The 21,420-nt window shown below is 35.2% G+C and overlaps 1 protein-coding gene across 2 annotated transcripts in view; it reads left to right on the top strand.

Annotated features, from left to right (window-relative positions):
• sphkap (SPHK1 interactor, AKAP domain containing) overlaps positions 1-21,420 on the top strand; it is a 74,376-nt gene that overhangs the window by 3,722 nt on the left and 49,234 nt on the right. For both annotated transcript variants that reach the window (XM_073850677.1, XM_073850676.1), the window contains exons 2-3: positions 7,391-7,493; positions 14,403-14,513. In XM_073850677.1, coding sequence (XP_073706778.1) covers positions 7,410-7,493; positions 14,403-14,513 — 195 coding nt within the window. In that variant the 5' untranslated portion in view covers positions 7,391-7,409. The remainder of the gene's footprint in view (positions 1-7,390; positions 7,494-14,402; positions 14,514-21,420) is intronic.

The raw sequence follows: 21,420 nt of genomic DNA, 5'->3' as shown, positions 1-21,420 counted from the left end.
TGCAAAGCAATCACAAGAGTGGTGCATATGATAGCTGTCAAATGGCATTTATGGATTTGTGTCATAACCCATTGCATTAGAAGGAGAAAGAGTTCAAGCTGGCACGAGCTGTGCAAACAAGTGTCTGCTGTCTTGCAAATGCTACAAATAGTAATGGTTACAGTAAATGTAGCGAAAAATGTGACTTCTTCTTGAGCAATGGGAATGGATGTCACTTATGGGGGAACTTTCTTCATATTTAGTTCATTTAGTACATCATATATGATCCTGGACCACAAAACCATCATTAGGTGACAAAATAGGCTTAATGAATAAATAAGCTTTTTATTGATGTAAGGTTGATAGGACAATGTTTGGAGGAAATACAACTATTTGAAAATCTGGAATCTGAGGGTGCAAAAAAATTTAAACTGGGAAAATCGTCTTTAGTAGTCCAAGTTAATGGCAATGCATATTACTTATCAAAAATTACGTTTTGATATATTTAGGGTAGGAAATTTACAAAATATCTTCATGAAACATGATCTTTACTAGGATTGGGTCGATAGACGATGCCTTCGTCCATCGCTGATGGCCCATAGACGTCACGATGCTGAGCCGGCATCGCGATCCTCCGCCCCGCCCCCGCCGCAGCAGCAACCCGCTCGCGAAAAACACACTGAATCACACTATATAGCCGGATGAAATGCATGCTTTCAATTTCCATATCCTTACTTTACTTTATTTTATTATTATGAGGAAATAATAACAAGGAAGTTGTTATCGATCATAATACAAATTACAGTGAACTCCAAACGAATTACACAAACTAGTTCGTTTACATTAATAAATGAGGCATACAAAAACAGCAGAAAAAAATAAAAATAATTTTAATTAAATTAGATTAAATAAGCTACACCAAATATGCCTTTTTCATGGTTTTACCATAACGAACAGAGCTTGGAACAAAAAGCAAGAGAATATATATATTTTTTCCATCGACATAAGAAACGTACAATACAAAGCCTAGTATACATTATAAATAACAGTTTATCATTCAAATACATTGAGAATATGGAAACACTTGGATTTGTGCCGAATTACAGAGGTACGTGAGCCCAACGCCTGCTATTTTTAGTTTCGCTTTGTTTTGGTTTCTTAACTTTATATATTTTGTTTCATTCCTGTTCTGTTCTGAATACCGTTACATTTAAATGATTCGTTTTGGAGTCAGGGTAACTCACTTATAGCTATGTTTATAGTGTTTATAATAGGGCTGGGTATTGTGACCAATTCGGTGATTCGATTCGATTCTTATTTTTATGGTTTCGATTCGATTCGATTCCGATTCCGATTTCGATTCGATTCGATATCAATTAGCTATCAATATTTCATCTAAAATGTTAGTTTTGCAGACATGGGATCCTTATTTTGATATAAATGCTGGTAACTGAAACTCTCCTACTTGAGTTTATTACTGAAATACACATCTACATTAATAATAGGGTGCACACAGTTGTTTATTTTAAACAACTTTTATGTTAAATGAACACTGTAAAGAAGTCATAAATATGTGCATCCATTGAACACCATGTATATTTCCCGAATCGATATCGTTGGGTTAAACTGAAGATCGATTAAAATCGGAGAATCGATATTTTTTTCCCAGCCCTAGTTTATAATGTTAATACATAATAATATTTCGCTTGATTTGATATTATTTCTGATATTACACTTTCTCTCTAAACATTCCGCTGCTCATTAAATGCGTTTGGAGAGAGTGGGTTAAGCAGTAAGCATGAGAGCGATTTTGAACTTAAAAAAGCTGGCTGATCGAAAATATGTTAAGGACCAACACACATCCTCCAAATACATTTACATAAACCCGCGCTTGCTCTGTCTCGTATGCACGCATGCACTGTCACGATCTAATGCACTTCTTAATGCTGGATCTTTAAAAGTCCGGCTCAAATTAAGCACTGGTGGAAACGGTAGGCTACAATTAATTAATTCGTCATGAATTAATTATTTAACAACCACCACCCCTCATCCCCGCCCCCCACCGACGATGCCATCGTCCATCGCGATGTTTCACATTGGACATCGTACGATGCCAAATTGGTCGACATCGCCCAACCCTAATCTTTACTTAATATCCCAATGATTTTTGGTATATATACCTATACAGTCTATTTTCAGCTATTGCTACAAATATACAGAATGTTTGTTTGTGTTTAAAAACAACTTTTTGCCTTTGAAAATACATTTTTGCATTTAAAAACATGCAACACAAACAAAATGCAAGGTCTCCAAATGCATTTTTTAAAAGCATGTGATGCTGCAACATGTCAGATGTGAGTGCAATGGTTAAAGACGTCAGTCTAGCACAAGTTTGCATAAAAAACAATGGCAAAGTAGTACGGAATGGAAAAATGCAATTCTGTATAAACGGTGCCTAAAAGAGAAAATGCAGACTTACCATTAGACTAAAGGAACTGTGACTAACGGGCTATAGAACTCAAGATGACTCTTAATTCAAGACTTCACTAGGGAAATTCACTTACGTCTCTCTGAATATTGCTGGAATTTATCAATATATGCTTGATTTGTTTTAGAAATGCTTTACACTGTGTTCTAACCAGATGTTAACCTATGTTAATCATACAGTGGTTTCTATTTCAGCAACAGCTCAATGATTATCTCAGGTGCTTGTTTGTTTTGTACAATATTAAAATATAGTAAATTGCATTTGAATATATATTTTGCTAGCCTAGAATCTAGACGCGCCCCTAGCGGCAGCAAATTACATTTGCTTCCAAGGGCAGTCTAGTTACTCTCCGTTCACTTGAGATTTCTAAAAATCCAAAATCGACCGGGCCAATCACGAGTCAGTGGGCGGGTTTAACATGATGACTACTGACGTGCGACCATAAGTTCCGTCAGACATTCTCTGGTTCTGTGAATTATGCGTGAGAAATAGAGCGATGGCTCTATTGAGGATGAATGGATGAATAATACGTTGTTTATTTTCAGTTTAAACGTGAAAATGTCTAGCATTATTGTATTAGTGTACTGTGATTAAAGAGGATCACAATGCTGAAAAAGCATGTTTGGATTTTAAATCAAAATAACGGATAAATGTTGTGTTTGTGGTAAAGAGCCGCGGATCAGTTACGGACGCTGTGTGAAAGCAAAATGAGTCCGTGCTGCTTTTGCACCGCATACATAACGCACACGGACTGCAGATGCACTGTAGACGGAGTATGTGTGAAACAGGCGTCAGACATTCTCTGGTTTCGTGAATAACGCGTGAGAGATAGAGCGATGGCTGCCGCTAGCAAACAACTTTCTTTCGAATCGACTTTGGCCGCCACTCTGAAAGACTTGAAGTTAAGCTTTTCCACAACACACATGCAAGGAACTCGCTTTTCCGTCGCTCTGACTACGTAGTATGTCACCTTCTTCGTTGCTCTGATTGGTTGTAGCGCTATCCTATTGCGTGGAGAGGGAGTTTGAAAGACAACCGTTTATCCCACCCCTCTGATTGAGCTCTGTCTATGGAGAGTGCCCAGACCCTACATTTATGTGGGTCTGGCTTGTCAGGCTAATATTTTGCATGACTTTAATAGAAATCACAAAGTTGTGTATTTATCCATTTCGTAGTGCAGCAGTGCTGGCTCCGCCCATGCACTCTTCTGATTGGCTGTGACTTGTGACTGATTTTGTTGCATCTTGTAGCTTCATCTGGTGTTGACAGACACAAATTGCTTGTCGTTGAGGTTGGACACAATGTTTGAGTCACGTAGCCAGAAACAAACAATTATTGATCATATTGACGAGTTGACTGAGCTAAGCTCAAAATTAACTAAGAATAACTGAGAAAGAACTGTGTTTTGTCATTATCATGGCAGCCCTGGCGCTTGATCTGCCAAAGTGTTGATGAAAGGGATTTGAAGTACGTTTCTCTCATTTCCATCAACCAAGCCACACATTGTGACAAAACAGTTGCTCATATCTGCAGCTATTTTGAGTGTTTCTTTGAGTGTTTAGTGCTGAAAGATCCCTTAAGGCTCTCAGGTAGTCCTCGATTGAGGATTGAGGCTGAAAGATATTCATAGACATTTTGGGTGAATATAGGCCAGCATCTCAGAATGAAGAGGTTAAGCTTTCTGATGCTCCAGTGTTTGTTTTCCTGGATGGAAAGCTTATGTCATTTGCTATCTAACCTTTATGACCTTCAGGAAAGCCCAGTAGAACTGGTCTTTTCTCAGGGATGGCTTGACTACACAGTCGGATTAGTGAGAGGAAAAGACAACGGCATGAAATAAAAACACATACGCATAAGTCACAATAGTTGACTAGTAACTGTTTTAGATTTTATTTTCTTATTTTGACATTTTTAGCTTGCTCACATGCTGTGTTTCAGCTGCTCGACAGTTTGCACGGTATGTAACCTTCTCTGAAATGTTACATTTAGACAGACGTCATGTCACATGCATCACATCTCAAGCTGTTTTTCAGCCGTCTGCCATGAGTGTAGTGTTTTAAATCAGTTTACAGTAGTCCAGACATTGAAAAACATGTCTCGTCTGTGCTCTTTTCCATTCTGATGCACTCTAAATGTTTTTGAATGCAATAACCTGAAAATCAGGTACACTCTTAAAAATAAAGGTGCTTCAAGCAACCATTTCTTGCTTACCTTTTTATAATCTAAAGAACCTTATTTGCCACAAAGAACCTTTTGTGAAACAGAAAGGTTCTTCAGATGTTAAAGGTTCTTTATGGAACCATTTAGACAAAAAGGTTCTTCTATGGCATCGTGAAGCACCTTTCTTTTTAAGAGTGTATCATTCAGGTTAACCACTACTAATTGATTTTCTAAGTAGGTAATTTTGACCAATCGCTAATGTGTTTCACAGTCCGTTTCAGAAAGCACAAGATGGACTTTTGAAATCTTTTGTAAAAGATAATAAAGAATAGCTCACACTGACCACAGTTCATTATTTACTATCATGTCATTTTGACCCCAAAAAGAAATCTTAGGAGGACAAGTTCTCAAAAAAAGTGTTTGATTTATACTGCAAGCGCTTAAATGACAGAAAACACAGCAAACGTCTTTACTAATGCTTTTATGTAGTAACATTTTATTGAAGTCTTAAATTCTGTGGCTTCAAATGTCATTTGTGGTTGTTGTTTTTTTTTTGTTTTTTTTTTCATTTTGCTTTGATTGATCGCATTTGTGACCCTGGACCACAAAACCAGTCTTAAGTCGCTGGGGTATATTTGTAGCAATAGCCAAAAATGAATTATATGGGTCAAAATTATTGATTTTTCTTTTATGTCAAAAATCATTAGGAAATTAAGTAAAGATCATGTTACATTAAGATTTTTTGTAAAATTCCTACTGTAAACATATCAAAATGTAATTTTTGATTAGTAATATGCATTGTTAAGAACTTAATTTGGACAACTTTAAAGGTGATTTTCACAGTATTTAGATTTTTTTGCCCCCTTATATTGCAGATTTTCAAATAGATGTATCTAGGCCAAATATTGTCCTATCCTAACAAACTATACATCAATAGAAAGCTTATTTATTGAGCTTCCATATGTTGTATATATCTCAGTTTTGTAAAATTTAACCTTATGACTGGTTTTGTGGTCCAGGGTCACATTTAATGATGATTTAATTTATGAGCAGATCATTTAATGATCCACTTATGGTGCTTTTTGCTCTTTGTTGAGGTTGACCACCATATAAATCAGCGTCCACTTAAATGGAAAAGAGCAGGCCAAAATCTCATTTAGTGTTTCACAATTGAGGGAAAATAAAACCGTAGGAGTCTGGAACAGCGTGAGAGTGAGTAAATTATTACAGAATCTATGTTTCTGAGTAAACTATCGCTTAAATTTGCTTTCACATGCAATTCGGTTGGTGTCCAACAATTAACCCTGACCAGGGACCAACCGCTGCTGCCATAAAAAAATGAAGAGCACATGCATTCTACAGGGATAATTTATGAATAAACTGTGGGCTCATTTATAATATAAACAAAAGAGGTTAATTTGTCTGTGTTCGGGGAAAATATAGAGCTTAGATAGAAATGCTCTGGAGCAGAAAAACATCAACTGCACATTGTAAGATCTGCATAATGTTATTCTTCTGTCACCTCAGAGGATTGGCTGTAGTGTTTCATCCTTGCTTAATGTATTCCCAGTACTCAATTAATCTTGACAAATTTAATTAAACAGTCCATGTTATTTTCTTTTCCTTACTTTGACTGTCTTTTCACTGTCTTTATCTACAAATGTCATGAACAGAGAATTTGCTTCATTTTATTCAGACATCCAGACTGCCAACTCCTAAAAGTTGCTAACCCATTCTAACATGTCTTCAGACCTAATGTTTTTCAGTAAATGAGACAGTTTGTTATAGAGTGCAACAGTCAGGTTTCGGAAGTAAAAACATTCTTTATGGCTAGAGGGAATTTGATTTTTCACGACAACTTATAAATCTTTAAATACAGACATGCTTTGGGTTCTGAGGTTGTTAATCGATGGTAAATGCTTTTGTTGAAGGCGTCCATTCATGCTATTTCAGCTTTAAAGGGATAGTTCACCCAAAAATGAAATTTCTGACATCATTTACTCTCACATTTTACTCTCATATCATTCCAAACCTGTACGAATTTTCTGCTAAACACAAAAAAGCTATGTTAACACCCCAGAGCTGTGTGGAGCACTTTTTATGATGGATGGATGCACTTTAATGGACTTCAACTTGAACTATTGAATCTCAACAGCCATTCACTGCAAATCTAAAGCTTGGAAGAGCCAGGACATTTTTTAATATAACTCTGATTGTATTCGTCTAAAAGAAGAAATTATACATATATAGTGGCTTGAGGGTGAGGGTGAACTATTCCTTTAACAAAAGCTTTTAAAATCCTTATGGAAATAAATGGAAAAAACTTTCACACTGCAAAAATAGCTTTTCTTACTTAGATTAGTCTTGTTTCCAGCCCAAATATCTAAAAATTCTTGTCTTGTTTTCAGAAAAAAGAAGTCAAAATTATGTGAGTTTATGCTTAAAACAAGCTAAATAATCTGCCAATTGGGTAAGCAAAATAATCTTATTTCAAGCAGAAAACTTGATTATTTTGCTTGTTTCAAGCAAAAACTCACTTAATTTTAACTTATTTTTTCTGAAAACAAGACAATATTTGTCTACAAAGTCCTTCTTGATTTAAGAATTTTTAGATATTTTGGCTGGAAACAAGACAAAATGAATATAAGTAAGAAAACATTTTTTTGTAGTGCAGAATCAACACAGCTGAAAAAGTGGATGGCCGCTAATGCACTCTGCTAAAGTGATGGTGGATTCAGTTGTTGTCTTTCTCTTTTTCCACAGTAATTTCCAACCATCTGCCATGTTTGAGGGGTCTGAGTCCGCGGACACACAGGAAGTCAAATCTGAGAGCACCCTTGGGTCCTCTGTCTCCGCCTGCAGGAAGGTGTGTGTATGTGTCTGTTAAAACCCAAATCACGCAAATACATGAGCGCCAACACTTCCAGCTACACAAAGGTTATTTAGTTAGTGTGCAGTAGGTTTCTGGCCCAAGGTACCATGTTCACCATGTGAGCTCTTGTGGTTGTGCACTAGCAAGAATCTCACGCTCCAATCACAGTGTGATTAACATGAAGCTTTACTGATTGGCTGACTGCTCCCACCTGTCCAGGGAACAGAGACTGTGGCTTTTTGCCATCAGCACTTTTTACTCTGTAGGCAGCTGCACTACAAGTCAGGTTACATTAGCTGATGCTCTGCCAGACAGAAAAAGAACAGAGAGAGAGAGAAACCAAGAGTGTGACAGAACAAGCAGCATGATTAGTCCAATATCTCCCTTGTCTTCTAGCTCTTTTACCTTTTGTCTCATTCAGCCAAGCGCTTTATTAGTGGATTGGTCTTAAAGGAAAGCTGGCCCTGTGGGAGCAGATGCTGGATCAGGGGAAGAGGAAGTTACAATAGCGTGACAGTGTACTAATCATTTTTGTAGCTCTCACAGGAGCTGTTATGAGATTAAGGTGAACAGGTCTTTATTGATGGGAATAGTACAGTAGTACTCCACAACTGATTGATATGAGGTGATTTTTTTCCCCATTTTTTATTATTAGTGATGCAACTTATTTTTACTCTTAAGTGTCCAGTAGTTGATATGTAGAATTCATTTTAATTATTTAATTTGTTTTATTTCTGCTTTTGGACATACAGTTGAAGTCAAAAGTTTACATACACCTTGCAGAATCTGCAAAATGTCAATTATTTTGCCAAAATAAGAGGGATCATACAAAATGCATTCTATTTTTTATTTAGTACTGACCTGAATACGATATTTCTCATAAAAGACATTTAGTGCACAATAGAAAATAATAGTTGAATTATAGTTCAAAAGTTTGCATCCCCTTCATTCTCAATACCGTGTTGTTACCTGAATGATCCACAGCTGTTTTTTTTTGTTTAGTGATAGTTGTTCGTGAGTTACTTGTTTGTCTTGGAGAGTTACATTGTTCTTCAGAAAAGTCTTTCGGCTCTCACAGATTCTTTGGTTTTTAGCATTTTTGCTAAAGTTGTATTGAGTTGTATTTGAACCCTTTCCAACAATGACTGTATGATTTTAAGATCCTTCTTTTCACACTGAGGACAACTGAGGGACTCATATGCAACCATTACAGAAGGTTCAAATGGAAACACAGTGCATTAAGAGCTGGGGGTGAAAACTTTTGAACAGAATGGAGATGTGTACATTTGTCTACTTTTGCGTAAATATCATCTTTTTTTCATTTAGCAGTGCACTTCAGAAGCCACAGAAGATACTTACATGTTTCCCAATTTAACAAAATAAGTTAAATTTACCCAGATCTTCAAATTCAAAAAGTTTTCACCCCCTGCTATAAAATGCATTGTGTTTCCTTCTGGAGCTAAGTGAGTGTTTGAACCTTTTGTAATAGTTGCAATATGGGCCCCCTAGTTGTCCTTAGTGTGAAAATATGCATCTCAAAATCATAGTTTTGTTTTAAAGTGTGCTTCTTACTTGAATCAATTTTGGAACTTATTGATAAACTTAGTATTAAAAAAAATCTGATTTATTTTCATAAATTAATAAAGGATTACTGTGAGAGGTAATTTCATTTGGCAAGCAGATGCCATTAGGTCCATTTCTAAATGAAACTACTAAATAAAATAAATACATATTCATCCCTTGTGTGCTAATGATTACCCATCTGCCGAAGGTTACCCATTCCTGTAATGACATATTAGCTCTCTCAGTAGTTTAACCATGATGAACCGTGACGCAACTGTCCCAGCGACCCTGTCATATGGTCGACTCTGCCAGGAAAACAGTCGGTACAGATGGCACACACAGCAAGGGCAGAGAAAATACACACATGTGCTCACACATACAAACACCCACAGCCTCTAATTAAACAAAGAAAACACGTGCGCACACACATACACGGATGTGTTTATTCCTTAACTACACACTGAGAAAATCAATGCTTACATAGCCACACTGATAATGAATCAAGCTGAAGGTTACACACTAACAGAGAGGGTTTGTGTTTGTTTTAGAGACGTCTCACATATCAGTAGTAGTGCTAATTCAATTAAGAGGTATATATTTTTATCAAACATTTTAAGTTTGCATCAGAACTACTATTTGTGCCTGCACACATCCTACACAAATACGTTTACATTATGAAATATTACACATTTAGCAAGGTTCACTGAAGGGCTACACACTTAACTTTTCATTAATAATATATAATAGTCCATTACTGACATGGTTACTTGGCTGTGAAGTTGGTATGTTACACACCAGTGACAGCATGATTGCCAGAAGTATGTATTAAATAATCATATGGAAATGATGATAATAAATTACCAGATACCAAAGATATGGCTTCCCCTGATAGGTTAGTATGCTGAATATTTGATTGAGGAAATACATTTTAAGATTGATAGATTGAAAAGAAATTAAATTTGTAATCACATACTGCAGCAATTCAGCTCATAAAAATAAAGATGCCATAGAAGAACCTTTTTTGTCTAAAGGGTTCCATAAAGAACCTTTAACATCTGAAGAACCTTTCTGTTTGACGAAAGGTTCTTTGTGGCAAAAGAAGGTTCTTCAGATTATAAAAAGGTAAGAAAGAGATGGTTCTTTAAAGAACCTTTGACTGAATGGTTCTTTTTGGAATCAAAAATGCTTCTTCTATGGCATCGCTGTGAAGAACCCTTTGAAGCACCTTTATTTTTAAGTGTATTAATCTTAGTAATATGCACTGTATTCAAGGATTGAAATTAACTTTTTCACTCTCCAGCCAATTCAGCTAAATTTTTAAGTTACCGACCATTCATAACTTCTACTAGCCAAAAAAAAAAAAAAACTGAAATAAACCAACAGTTTGAGACTGTCTATACCGGACGTGACAAAACGAACATTGCAGATCATTTTGTGTCAGTACTAGGGGTCTGTGATATTGACAAAAAATAATATCTCAATATTTTCTGGGGATTTTATCGCTAACGGTATTGCTAAAGATAATTAGACAGTATTATGCGGAGTGTGTTATTGTGTCTGGACAACTGACTTCTGAATTCTTTGATATTCTTCATATTCTGTGTGGCCGGTTCACTCCAGTGATAGACATTAATCTTTTCCAGTAAGTTTAAATTGATGTTTACCTTTATAAAGCCATTTTTTAAAGTGTGCATCATCTTTTGAGTGAAATTCCTACATTTAATCAGTCAATTATAATATAATAATGCATTAAGGCTGTTACCATACAAATGAAATCAGTATCAACAAAATTCATTGTGCATCTAAGGTGCCTTTTAGATGTATTTACACACTGTTTAATGAAGCCCAGAGGGACATGGAATGCTTTAACCTGTAGTTACAAATGCATAAATAACGTTTTGATATTTTAAACATAAAACATTGAATACTGATATTTGAAATTATTTTAGTAGGTGGCATAAGTCACTGTTAATAAGTGAGTCATTGCAATTAAACTGAATCATTTAAACGGTTGAAAGAAACACCATCATGTTGCTCTGAGATGCAAAACAGTGCTGTGGCTGTGTTTGGAATAATTTGTTGGCGAAATAGAGCAAAAACAGCCAATATGGTGTCTAAAACGTACGTAGTAAGTCTTATTGTTTATTGAACTGTATAAAATCAATATCACATTTGCAATCTTGCTGATTTCCTGATTTAATGCATATTAATAGACTGATTCATGCAGTGAAAAAATGCACTTTAAATTCGCACACGCACTAAATTTGACTTCATCACATAGTCGTGAATGCGTGCATTTCTGTAGGAGTGTTTTGTTTGTTTTTTGCAACATAATCCATAATGTCATCATGTCTCACAAGTTCAGTATTTGCACTAAACCTGCACAGATTTGGCTTGCATGAACTTCCCCAAATAAATTAATGAGTGAACATACACAAAATGTAATCAGCCAAATTGGCTGGTGATTTGACCGTTACCCGCCACAGCTGATTTTTACCTGCATTTGGTGGGTTGGCGGGTGTTAATTTCGAACGCTGACTGTAATCTATACTGGTAGTTTAGTTTTTATACAATATTTGAGTTATTTTGGAGAGTGTGGTCCCGTAGTCATGCTACAATCATCACATCTTAGAAAATCTGATCAGTAAAAAGTGCTAAATACAGGTGTAAATGATTTTCTGAAATTTTAAAGCACATTCAGTTTCACGTGGCCACTTAACATTTGTAGTGTAAATGCTAATGTGTCCTGAATAGTCCCAGAGTCCTAACGGCAAAGAGCTGCTTATTCAAACTAACACATTAGCATTGTGCCAAAGGGTTTAAATGGAGGACTGGGAGATCTGTTTAAAATAAAATGAAGAAATCAATAATTCAATCATATGAAATGGAAAAGTCTAAACAAGTTAGTCTATGTTTAAAAATGTAATTGAAATACACAGATAAAGTAAATGAAACATTAAAATGGACAGAATATTTGCTTTTAGGAAGCCTGAATAGTTGAATAATTATGAAGTGGATTTTTAAAGAACATTTTAAGAAAGTTCAAATATGCATGTTTTATTTTGTCTGTATTTTATTCATAATTATGTTATATTAAAAGGATAGTTTTCCCGAAAATGAAAACCACCCTATGATTTACTCACCCTCAAGCCATCCTATGTGTATGACTTTCTTCTTGCAGATGAATACTATCGGCGTTATATTAAAAAAATGTCCTGTATCTTCCAAGATTTATAATGTTAGTGAATGGCTTTTAAGATTTTTTCAAGTCCAATAAAAGTGCATCCATCCATCTTAAAAAGTACTCCACACAGTCCTGAAGGGGATTAATAAAGGCCTTCTGATGTTAATCAATGCATTTGTGTTACAAAAATATTCATATTTAAAACTTTAGAAACAATAATCTCTATCTTCCGCTAACTGTCAAAAACACATTCACATGAGAGTGGTGTTCCAGCAGATGATGGAGGATGAAGGCGTAACATGAGCTCTGCTGGGAATTAACAAACGCGAAAGTGCAGAGGAGAGACCAAAGCAAAACACTGGTCACGAATTAGAAGCTAGACATTATGGTTTATAAAGTTTTAAGTATGGATATTTTTTTACACGAACACATCGATTAGGTTTAGAAGGCCTTTATTTAACCCCCAGAGCTGTGCAGAGTGCTTTTTATAATAGATGGATGCACATTATTGGACTTCAAAATCTCAACACCCATTCACTGGATTATTGAGCTTGGGAGAGCCTTTTCTAAGAATTTACCGTGGAAAAATCCCACACCCATTTAAATTGGTATGACAAATAGATTTTAAAATTTAAAAGTTGCATCTAAAATTAAGTTATTAATGTGTTATTTTATTATTACATTTAACTAACATTTTAAACATGAATTAAATGTTTTAAATATTTGAAAAGTTATAATTTTCCATCTTTAAGCAGATTAAACAAATCATTTTGCATTAAAATAATTGATTATTAATAAATTAATAATTAACTTATTAATGATTTTTTTTTTTACACACATTGTAATTGATTCCAGACATTTAAGATTTCATTTTACATTTAAATAGCACTTGGACTCCATAGTTTTGTCTAAAATCAACAAAACATTATACACTTGCATGAAATCAGAGACCTTTCTTGATCAAATCTAATCACACATGGCAACTTCTCAAAATTTCTAAGCAGTTTTAAAAAGGTTTAACAAAATAAGAGGGATCATACAAAATGCATGTTATTTTTAATTTAGTACTGACCTTAATAACATATTTCACATAAAAGATGTTTACAAATAGTCCACAAGAGAAATAATAGTTGAATTTATAAAAAATGGCCAAGTTTAAAAGTTTACATACACTTGATTCTGAATACTGTTTTTACCTAAGTGATCCACAGCTGTTTTTTTTTTTTTTTTTTTTTTTGTTTAGTGATAGTTGTTCATGAGTCCCTTGTTTGTTCTGAACAGTTAAACTGCCTGCTGTTTTTCAGGAAAAAAGCTCAGGTCCCAAAGAATCTTTGGTTTTCCAGCATTTTTGAATATTTGAACCCTTTCCAACAATGGCTGTGATTTTGAGATCCGTCTTTTCACATTGAGGACAACTGAGGGACTCATATGCAACTACAGAAGTTTCAAACACTCACTGATGCTTCAGAAGGAAACACAATGCATTAAAAGCCGGGGGTCAAAACATTTTGAATCTGAAGATCAGAGTACATTTACCTTATTTTGTTTTCTGGGAATCTCATGTAGCTTCTGAAGGGCAGTACTAAATGAAATAAATATGATATTTAGGCAAAATAAGAAAAATGTACACATCTTCATTCTGTTCAAAAGTTTACACCCCCGACTCTTAATGCATCATGTTTCCTTCTGAAGCATGTGTTTGTTTGAACCTTCTGTAATAACAGCAAGTAAGGAGTTTAACTGTTCGGGACAAACAAGGGACTCAAGAACAACTATCACTAAACAAAAAAAACACAGCTGTGGATCATTTAGTTAAAAACACAGTATTAAGAATCAAGTGTATGTACATTTTTGAACAATGTCATTTTCATAAATTCAACTAGTATTTTCTCTTGTGGACTATATGTAAACATCTTTTATGTGAAATATCTTATTCAGGTCAGTACTTTAAAAAAATGACGTGCATTTTGTATGATCCCTCTTATTTTCATAAAATAATTAACATTTTGTAGATTCTGCAAGGTGTATGGAAACTTTTGACTTCAACTGTATGAGCAGGGCATTCGATACAGATGTTTACAGGGTCTGTAAGTTCAAAATGTAATGTTTAATTTTAAATGCTGTGCCTCATTATGAAAAAAGTGTGTTTGTGTTAGGTTTTGTGCAGTAACAGTGTTCTGGATTCGTCGGAGTACTGGCTGAAGAACGATAAGGCGCTCTGCAGAATTGGGTTTCTGGAAGACCAGCATGACAGCGGCTGCCCCACAGTGAGTCTCTCTCACGTATCACACGCTCTCAGAAGTGCTGAAACCATCCACACGCATATGTCCATACATGTGATTAAATGTTGCGTGTGTGTGTGTGTGTACGTGTGAAAGTGCGGTGGCATTTATATTGTGTTCAGCCTCCCACTGATAAATGTGCTCTTGATTGGGGTGATAATGTGGTATGATGTTGGCTGTGGCTGAATAATATATGCAGTAATTCTCTGAACTGAGAGAATGCATTTAGCTGCACATAGATGACAGCTGCACTAACTGTAGGATGGGATAATTAGAGTCTAATGACAGATTTTATACCTCTCTTTACTTTAATGACAAGTTTCTTATCTCATGTAAATGACGAATCTGCACCCATCTCACTATGCATAACATTATGCCACGATCATGCTAGCATTTCTGCTCCTTGGGGATGAAACGCTACCTGTCTGATTATCTGCGTAATGCTAATTTTATGGAAATGTAATGTCAGGATTGTTCAGTGTTGCAAGTCTTTGCTTAATTTTTATGAGCTCCAAAGTGTTTACTACAATTCAACCAATTGAAATTGTCAATTTAGTTTGGAAAATGCAGCAGACTTCTTTAAAAAATATTGTACTGTTATCTGAATTATATATTATATATATTTCAACATGCATTTATTTTGGCAAAACTACTAAACAAAATTATGCCTTCTTGCTGATAGCTGTCAGTTTATTAGAAACACTGTGAAAAAATTTGACATAAATTAAAACATTTGCCATCCTGTTGCAGTCATTTTGTTAAATGAACTCATGAAAACTAAACTAGTCAAAACACTGCTTTGTGAAGCTTCAAAACCTCTGTGAATCATTTGTTTTGACATTTTTATAATAAATAAAGAGAGTTGTGTTTAGTAATAAAAGGCAAGTAAAGATTGTTTAGTGTTAATAATGCAAGAAACTACAAACCACTACATGACATTAAAGGAGAACACTTCCAGAACTAAAATTTACAGATACTGTACTCACCCCCCGTCATCCAAGATGCTCATGTCTTTCTTTCTTCAGTAAAGAAATTATGTTTTTTGAGGAAAACTTTTCAGGATTTCTCTCCATATAGTGGACTTCTATGGTGCCCATGACTTTAAAGTTCCAAAATGCAGTTTAAATGCAGCTTCAAATGACTCTAAATGATCCCAGCCGAGGAATAATGGTCTTATCTAGCGAAACGATTGGTTATTTTTTAAACAAATTGACAATTTATATAATTTTTAACCTCAAATGCAAGACAATTTTGAAGTTGGAGAAGAATGTGAGATGAGAGTTTTTCGACCTACCCTAAATGTCATGAACTGGAATACACATAGTTGATGCAGAGCTAGACCAGTGTTTTTCAACCTTTTTTGAGCCAAGGTACATTTTTAATTGAAAAAAAATCACAAGGCACACCAACAATCGAAACTGTAAAAAAATGAAACTCTGTAGCCTATTAGGGCTGGGCGATATGGCAAAAAAAATGTATCACGATAATTTTTTTCATATCAGTCGATATCGATAATTATTACGATAAATGTCAAATCTTTATATCTATCAATATTAAAGGCAGATTTTTTCTCCTTAATGAAAGAAAAACCAGATAGTTAATTATTATTTATGGTTTATTGTCAGAACAAGACATATTTTCCAAACAATGATCAATTGAGGTAGAATACAGATTAGAATATTACTATCAAAATCAACATCAATAGAATACAATATTATTAATATTAATAGAATATATACAATTCTTAAAAAAAAAAGAACTGTAATATGATGATTTTTAAGTAGGCTATATTTATCATTCAACAAAAATAAGAATAGACAAATCTTTTCAGCATGCCAATCCCTTTGTGCAGCTGATTTAACACATTTTGTAAAATGTTTTAGCTGTCTGACAATATAAATAAAAAAATGGCTCAGGGCTCTATACTTACTTTTCTTGCTAGGAGCACTTGTGCTCCTAACTTTAAAAAAAATAGGGGCACAGTCTAACCAATAATCAAAACTCTGATAAAAAAAAAAAATAGCCTTCCTATTACGAGGTGCTATTTGACTCCTCAAAGTGATTTACAGGGGAATTTTGTTTTTTACCTTTGTTTTTATCCTTTCATTTGTTTAATAAAGCTCAGATGTGAAATGAATGCAATCAAAATCATAAATTCATGTTGTGATTAATGTTTTTAATATAAAATTATGACTACAGAAATTTAAAAAACTGAACAGATCTGCCAGCAGGTGGCGGCAAGACACTGATTTAATTACTGAATCATATCGTTCATTTGATTCGTTTGAACGGATGGTTCATTCGGGAACAAAGCAAGTGACTGTCTTTATGAATGGGAAAGTGAATCATTTCACTAGATTCGTTTAAAAACGCACGTTTCATTCATAAACGAAACACCACTGTGTTTGAATGGAGATGCGCGCAGTTGTGACTTGTTTCAGATTGTTCGACGTTTGACGAAGAAATAGAGCTAAATCAAGCAATAGTGTTGTAGTCAGTCAATGTAAGTCACTTAATAATAACTTCTTGTTTATTTAACTGCTGTATTAAATAGACCAATTAGGTGAAATTGAATAATATCCCACGGCACACCTGACGATCTCTCACGGCACACTAGTGTACCGCGGCACAGTGGTTGAAAAACACTGAGCTAGACAAGACGAGCATTTGAGGTTAAAAAGTATATAAACACACTCAAACACTGTGAGATCAACAAACATTGAAAATATTAACCCTAAAAGCTAACTAACAGTGACTATGGAAGCCTATTTCTGCCATGGAGGGTAATTGTGACTTTCTGAATTTTTATGTTTTTGGTTATGCTGTTCTGTTGTTGTTGTTTTTCCGCCACAAAAAAAGGTAATTGAATTGCAATTAATTGTTTTGTTTTTTTCGCCACAAATTTTTACCTTACAATTTTTTTTTCTCGCATGTGAATTTTTGCAGTGAGGGGGGAAAAAATGATCTCCTGTTGATTTTGTAGGTTTGCCCACTGACAAAGAAATGATCAGTCTACAATTTGAATGGTAGGTTTATTTTAACTGTGAGAGACAGAGTAACAACAAAAAAAAGAGCTGTCCAATGATGTCAGGGACAAGATTGTAGACCTACACAAGGCTGGAATGGGCTACAAGACCATCGCCAAGCAGCTTGGTGGGAAGGTGACAACAGTTGGTGCCATTATTCTCAAATGGAAGAAACACAAAATAACTGTCAATCTCCCTCGGTCTGGGGCATCATGCAAGATCTCACCTCGTGGAGTTTCAATGATCATGAGAATGGTAAGGAATCAGCCCAGATCTACATGGGGGGATCTTGTCAATGATCTCAAGGCAGCTGGGACCATAGTCACCAAGAAAACAATTGGTAACACACTATGCCATAAAGGACTGAAATCTTGCAGTGCTCACAAGGTCCCTCTGCTCAAGAAAGCACAAGTACAGGCCCAATGAACATCTGAATGATTCAGAGGAGAGCTGGGTGAAAGTGTTTTGGTCAAATGAGACCAAAATCAAGCTCTTTGGCATCAACTCAACTCGCCGTGTTTGGAGGAGAAGGAATGCTGCCTATGACCCCAAGAACACCATCCCCACTGTCAAACATGGAGATGGAAACATTATGCTTTGGGGGTGTTTTTCTGCTAAGTGGACAGGACAACTGCACCGCATCAAAGGGACGATGTACAGGGCCATGTACCATCACCTTGGGTAAGAACCTCCTTTCCTCACCCAGGGCATTAAAAAAGGGTCGATTCCAGCATGACAATGACATAAAACGGACAGCCAAGGCAATAAAGGAAGTGGTTCAAGAAGAAGCACATTAAGGTCATGGAATTTTTTTGTTTCTATTCTGTCTCTCACTGTTCAAATAAACCTACCATTAAATTATAAACTGATAGTTTCTTTGTCAGTGGACAAACGTGCAAAATCGGCAGGGGATCAAATATGTTTTCCCTCACTGTATATATCACAACTTGAACTTTTCTTCTCCAAATTGTGTTTATATCTCTTAATTCTGCGTTGTTAAAATTTTGAGTTTAAACAACATATCGTTTTTTTTATTTTTATGTCAAAGTGCACATTGTTTTTGTTTGTTTTACTGTAAAAAATATATATATAACTCGCAAAGGTTCGTCTAACAAGTGTAAAAATACAATGGCTGCTGGGAAATTGCAAAACATTGTTTAACATAAAATTGTTTGATCAGGTGACTTAATTTTGGGCATTTGGACAAGTTTTAAACAAATACATTGAACAGCTTTTTGTTAGCATCATGTTTAAAGTATTCTTAAGTACATAAAAATAGCAAACTGACTCCTCCAACTTAAATAGTTTTGTTTGAGCTACTTTTTTACATTTGTTTGAAGAACTTTTTGCAAGTTGTATTTTTTTTTTCAGTCGAACAAAAAACTACTTAGTGCACCTTGAAATAAAAACCCAGACAATTTTAATTGTTCAAAGTGGTGCTGATGACTGCTGGTTCTGTGGCCAGGAAACCACAACCCGTAATTTGTGATGGCAGAAAATCACATACCATGTTCCGTATCAGTGCGCTGGGCTGGTCAGATTGTGACTACTCCGCCTGCAGGCTCAGGTGCAGTCAGAACAGGTTTCATCAGGGCTGTGCTTTTACTGCGCTGATGTCACACATGATGTTCCTTTAACACAAAAGCTCCACACAGGGAATCAAACCCACACACACCAGCTGGCGCTGAGATACTAATGCCAGCACTGAGTGCCAACACTACACTCAAATAGAGAGAGAGAGAACGTGAGAAAGATACACTCTAAAGAAATTCAGGAGACACATTGCCACGACTTAAGTAAATGCATGGTTGCAAGTTAAAAATTATAATTTTCTGATTTAATTAAACTATTTTAAGTTGCAAACATTATTTTGACGAGTTCTGTTGACATAATGTTGATCATTTCTGCGTTAATAAATTTAAAACTATAATAATAAATAACTTGAGCAGTGCATTTCTAGTTCCCTGCATGCCTTTAGTAAAGACCTATTAGTGTTTAATGCTTTTATGTTTGATATTTAAATGTTTCGATGCTGTTGAACTCTTTGTGGATATTATTGTGCTGAAGAATAGAACTCTTGGTTGTGGGTGGTTACATGAGGCTACAAGTACAGTATGTTGCACTATGCTCTGGTAACAACTAATGTCTATTAAATATTAAATGTGCATGTTAAATAGGTTACATTTAGCCTGTGCGTAGTTATTTATCTCAATTGAAAAAGATTTGATTAATGGGTTCCATGGGTATAACTCAATTGTATCTAATTTAGTTGGAACAACTTCATTTTTTGAGTCCTCAACTTAAAAATGTGTGTTTATGCTATAAATGATTACATTCTTTAACAAAAAGATTAATGCAAAATGTGTTCAGCTTTTTTCTTGTCATTTGTTTATTTATTGTTTTTAGAGTGAAATAAGTGTAAGAATGTGGGATGTTGACCTTTGGAGCTTTTTTAAGAAGAAGCTGTGTTTAAAAAAATAATGTGTGTGTGTGTGTGTGTGTGTGTGTGTGTGTGTGTGTGTGTGTGTGTGTGTGTGTGTGTGTGTGTGTGTGTGTGTGTGTGTGTGTGTGTGTGTGTGTGTTGTGTGTGTGTGTGTGTGTGTGTGTTTGTTTGTGTGTGTATGTGTATGTGTGTGGATAGATAGATAGATAGATAGATAGATAGATAGATAGATAGATAGATAGATAGATAGATAGATAGATAGATAGATAGATAGATACAATTTAGCGTTAATTTTTTACTTAATCAAATCATTAAAATTAAGTAATTTGTTCTAGATGTTTAAAAAAAAAAGTTTTGTACTTGAATATGGAACTTCTAAACCAGTGTAAAGTAGTCTAATGATGACTGCTCTGCTGTTTATCAAAGCCACAGCCTGCTGTATCACACGTCCACACAGCTGCTTTCACTGCCATTATCAGTAATCAGCTACTGTATATATCCTCCACAGCCCATCAAACATGCTGTAATCACTCCATTATGTTGGGGAAAATACAGAGGCATGGACTTTGTGGGTTTCATGAAAATTGCATTGAAGTTACATGCATTAAAATAGATATTTTCCCTAGCCCTGTCATTTAAAAAATAGATTTCATGTTAGCCATTTCTGACCTGGTTCGTTCAATTCGTCAAACAAATTCTGAAAAAAAAATATATATATATCAAACAAATATAAGGCAGCACAACTGTTTTAACACTGATAATAATCAGAAATGTTTCTTGAGTCACAAATCAGCATATTAGAATGATTTCTGAAGGATCTTGTGACACTGAAGACTGAAGTAATGATCACAGGAATAAATTACATTTTAAAATACATTCTAATAGAAAACAGTTATTTTAAATTGTAATAATATTACTGTTTAAATTATGTTTGCACAGTAAAATATAAACACAGTAGAAAACGCCTCAGGTTACGTATGTGACCATAGTTCCCGGAGAAGGGGAACGAGACACTGCGTCCTCTAGAGGACACTAGAGGATGCAGTTTGAGTTCCCTTGGAAGGGAAAGTCTCAGGTTACGTATGTAACCATGGTTCCCTGAGAAGGGGAATGAGACACTGCATCCTCTAGTGTCCTCTAGAGGATGCAGTTTGAGTTCCCTCGGAAGGGAACATTGAATTAGCTGACAGACCACTGATAGAGATTTCACACTATTTAAGAGCGTCAAGGGGTTTTGTTTAAACCGTTAATGACCTTTCCCTGATAACTGAACAGTTTAAGGTGTTAACATGACCTTACACATTGTCGGTTCATTAAGCATCAGCTCATAAACGCACTTAATATCTTTTTCAACCTTTCTTGACATTTTTCAGTTCTTCTCAGTTGTCTTCATCCTCTGATTCTTTTCTTTTTGGTGAAAAAT

This window comes from Garra rufa, chromosome 11 (assembly GCF_049309525.1).
Source record: "Garra rufa chromosome 11, GarRuf1.0, whole genome shotgun sequence".
NCBI lineage: Eukaryota > Metazoa > Chordata > Actinopteri > Cypriniformes > Cyprinidae > Garra > Garra rufa.
The sequence above is the reverse complement of the archived record's forward strand: the minus strand, read 5'-3'. Positions and strand labels throughout refer to the sequence as shown.